This window comes from Capsella rubella, unplaced genomic scaffold (genome assembly GCF_000375325.1).
Source record: "Capsella rubella cultivar Monte Gargano unplaced genomic scaffold, Caprub1_0 scaffold_1, whole genome shotgun sequence".
NCBI lineage: Eukaryota > Viridiplantae > Streptophyta > Magnoliopsida > Brassicales > Brassicaceae > Capsella > Capsella rubella.
The window spans coordinates 12,686,325-12,689,597 of NW_006238923.1; the positions used below are offsets into that span (position 1 = coordinate 12,686,325).

The window sequence follows — 3,273 nt, forward strand, 5'->3', positions numbered from 1 at the left end:
GTTTAACGATTATAGTTTTCTTATTAAAAAAGTCTGAACTACTATCAACCATACAGTTCATTTATTGCTATTTCAGTTATTAAAGCGGAGAAAATGACGAGGTAATTATGATTTATGTAGACTTGTTAAAATTAGTTTGGATTTAGGTTTGGTAAAACTTAAAGAGAAAGAAAAAGAAAAAAGAAATTCCTTAAGGTGAACTATATGTTACGTTTACAAATGATTGTAACTATTATAAAATTAAAACAATTGATCAGTTTTGTTTTTTTTGTTGGTATTATATTGAAAATGATAAGGCAACAAGGTATTATGATAAATTTTCTCCTTGCAATAGTATAGCAAAGTACCAAGTCGTTCTTTGCAATTTCAAGATTAGATTCTAATATATTTCACTTTTTTTTGGGCCAAAAACTTGATTTATAAATCATAAATATTAGTACAAAGAGAAGGATACATAAATCCAAAGTTTTAGAAAAAAAACAAGCAAGGCATCTAAAGATAGATAATATGAGTTAAAAAAATAACCCAAGAGAGCTTTGAAGCAAAGGCTAATAAGCTAGTTAATACATGTGAGATCAAAGTTTGTCTAACGGATTTCCACGATGGGAGATGGTAGACAAGTTGGTCATAGTCACAAGAATAAATGGAGTTGAGAAGGTGGTTATGGCTATTAGTCTTGTTGGCACGAGAAACACTACAACAAGAAGTATATACAGGTCTGGCTCAAATAGGGTGGAGAGAGGGGCAGCATCGCAAAGGCCGTTTATTTCGAAAAAACAATCCTAAGACTATGGGGCCCATTTTTATTGTAAAGTAGTCGAATAGGTGACCGGAAATAAATTTAGGTCTATTTTTCATTTTTTGTTCTCAAATGTGAAAATGCCAATTTATATATACAGATATCTTAAAACTCATGTTTTATAGGCCCAAAAAATTGAATTTCTTTAGCATAAATTAGATAAAAGGCCAAAAACATATTTTGCCCAAGGGAATTCTAATTTCTTGAGCCAGAGCTGAGTACATAAGCCATAATTCCAATTTATTTCCAGATGTTAAGCACTTCAATAGTAGTAAAAAAAAATTAAAAATAATAAACCATTTTATTTCAAACCAAATGTCTTAGCTATTCTTTGAACCCGATTCTTTAGCCTAATTTGATATGGTATATGATCAGGGTCAACCTTGCTTTTGAAAAAATAAAATAATTAAGAAGAAAATCTCTTTAGTCCGAGTAAAAATATTATTGAGTATATGTGAAGATCCATATACATGCACCAATGTATATAAAAATATTTGTTAGTCAAAATACAAATTTATTAATATATATGGCAGATCCACCAATTGTAAACCTCTTTTTGACAATCACAAAAAACTTTATGTTCTATAAATATAACATATTTTTTAAATAGACTTTATAGTTTGATACTTCGAGCAAGAAAATGGGCAACACCAAGACTTCGATGACTTTCTTACTCTTTATTATAATTGCAGCTTCTTTTTCCAGTTACAACATTTTGGCTTCAGGTTATGTTTTCTGATTAGGTTTCATCGTTTGAAAGCAAGAACGTTGATATGATTATATATGATTATATATGATATTCATATGTGGTGACTTTGTGGACATGCAGAGATCAAACCTTCTGGGAGAATTGATGATATGTGCAAGAATACTTGTTCGCCAACGTACGACTATGATAAATGTGTGGCTGATTGTAGGAAGGCTGGCTTCTCATCTGGGAGTTGTGCTACTTCTTTCGGAAACAAATGTTGTTGCACCAAGTGATAGAAACCGATCTTGTCTTGACATTAATATGTTTTATTTTCTTTTGTTGTTTTTCCACAAATAAAAAATTAAATGAGAAAATATAAAATTATTTGACGATTGTAGTTTTCTTAATCAAAAGTCTGAACTACTATCACCATACATCTCTTTTATTGCGATTCCAGTTATTTAAAGCGGAGAAAATGATTAGGTAATTATGATTTCTGTAGACTTGTTAAAATTACTCTGGATTTAGGTTTGGTAACAATTAAAGATAATGAACAAGTAAAACAAAATATCCTTAAGGTGAACTATATGTTACGTTTACAAATGATTGTAACTATTATAAAATCGAAAAAAGATATTAGTTATGTTATTTTTTTCGTTGGTATTATTTTGAAAATGATTAGGCAACAAGGTCTTATGATAAGCTTCTCCTTGTGATAGCATAGCAAAGTACCGTGTCGTTATTTGCAATTTCAAGATTAGCTTCTAATATACTTCTAATTTTGTTTCCGGCAAAAACTTGATTCATTTACTCATAAATATTAGTACAAAGAGAAATATATATAAATCCTAAGTTTAAGAACAAAATCAAGCAGGGCATATAAAGATAGATAATAGGAGTTAAAAAATAATCATAGAGAGTTTTGAGGCAAAGGCTAATAAGCGATTTAACACATGTGAGATCAAAGTTTTTCTAACGGATTTCCACGATGGGAGATTGTAGACAAGTTGGTCATAGTCACAGGACTAAATGAAGTTGATAAGCTGGTCATGGCTGTTTGTCTCGCTGGCACGAGAAAGGCTACATGAAGTAGTACATACAGGTCTGGCTCAACTAAGGTGGACAGAGGGGCAATGGCGTAAAGCCAGTTTAGTTTTTAAAAACTATTCTAAGATTATAGGGCCCATTTTTATTGTAAAGTAGTAGAATAGGTGACAAAAAATAACATTAGGTCCATTTTTCATTTTTTTTTTCTTTTCAAATGTGAAAATGCCAATTTATGTATAAAAATATCTTCAAAAACATGTTTTATGGGCACACAAATTAAAATTTCTTTAGCATCAATTAGAGAAAAGGCCAACAACTTTTTTTTGCCCAAGGGCATTCTAATTTCTTGAGCCATGGCTGAGTACATAAGCCAGAATTTGCACATCAAGAGTTGTCAAAAAAGAAAATAAATCATAACTAAGAAACCATCTAATTTTAAACAAAATATCTTAGCTATTATCTGAACCCGATTCTTTAACCTATTTCGATATGATATATGATCTGGGTCAACGTTGTTTTTGAAAGAAAAAAAAAATAATTAAGAAAAAAATCTCTTTACTGAGTAAAAATATTATTTATTATATATGGAAGATCCATATACATGCAGCAATATATATATAAATATTTTTTAGTCAAACTACAAATTTATTCATATATATGGAAGATCCATCAATTGTAAACTTCTTTTTGACAATCACAAAAACCTTAATGTTCTATAAATATAGCTTCTACTTAT

At 29.8% G+C, this 3,273-nt stretch overlaps 2 protein-coding genes across 2 annotated transcripts in view; both read left to right on the plus strand.

Moving 5' to 3' along the window:
• Positions 1 to 1,439: 1,439 nt before the first annotated feature.
• On the plus strand, positions 1,440 to 1,783 carry LOC111828726 (defensin-like protein 43). Its single transcript, XM_023777350.1, has 2 exons — positions 1,440 to 1,524; positions 1,629 to 1,783. Exons 1-2 carry the CDS (start codon positions 1,440 to 1,442, stop codon positions 1,781 to 1,783), a joined length of 240 nt encoding a protein of 79 aa, XP_023633118.1.
• Positions 1,784 to 2,519: 736 nt separating this feature from the next.
• Positions 2,520 to 3,273, plus strand: part of LOC111832359 (defensin-like protein 43) — a 1,169-nt gene continuing 415 nt past the window's right edge. The window contains exon 1 of the mRNA XM_023788669.1: positions 2,520 to 2,592. Within this exon, the coding sequence (XP_023644437.1) occupies positions 2,520 to 2,592 (73 nt within the window). The remainder of the gene's footprint in view (positions 2,593 to 3,273) is intronic.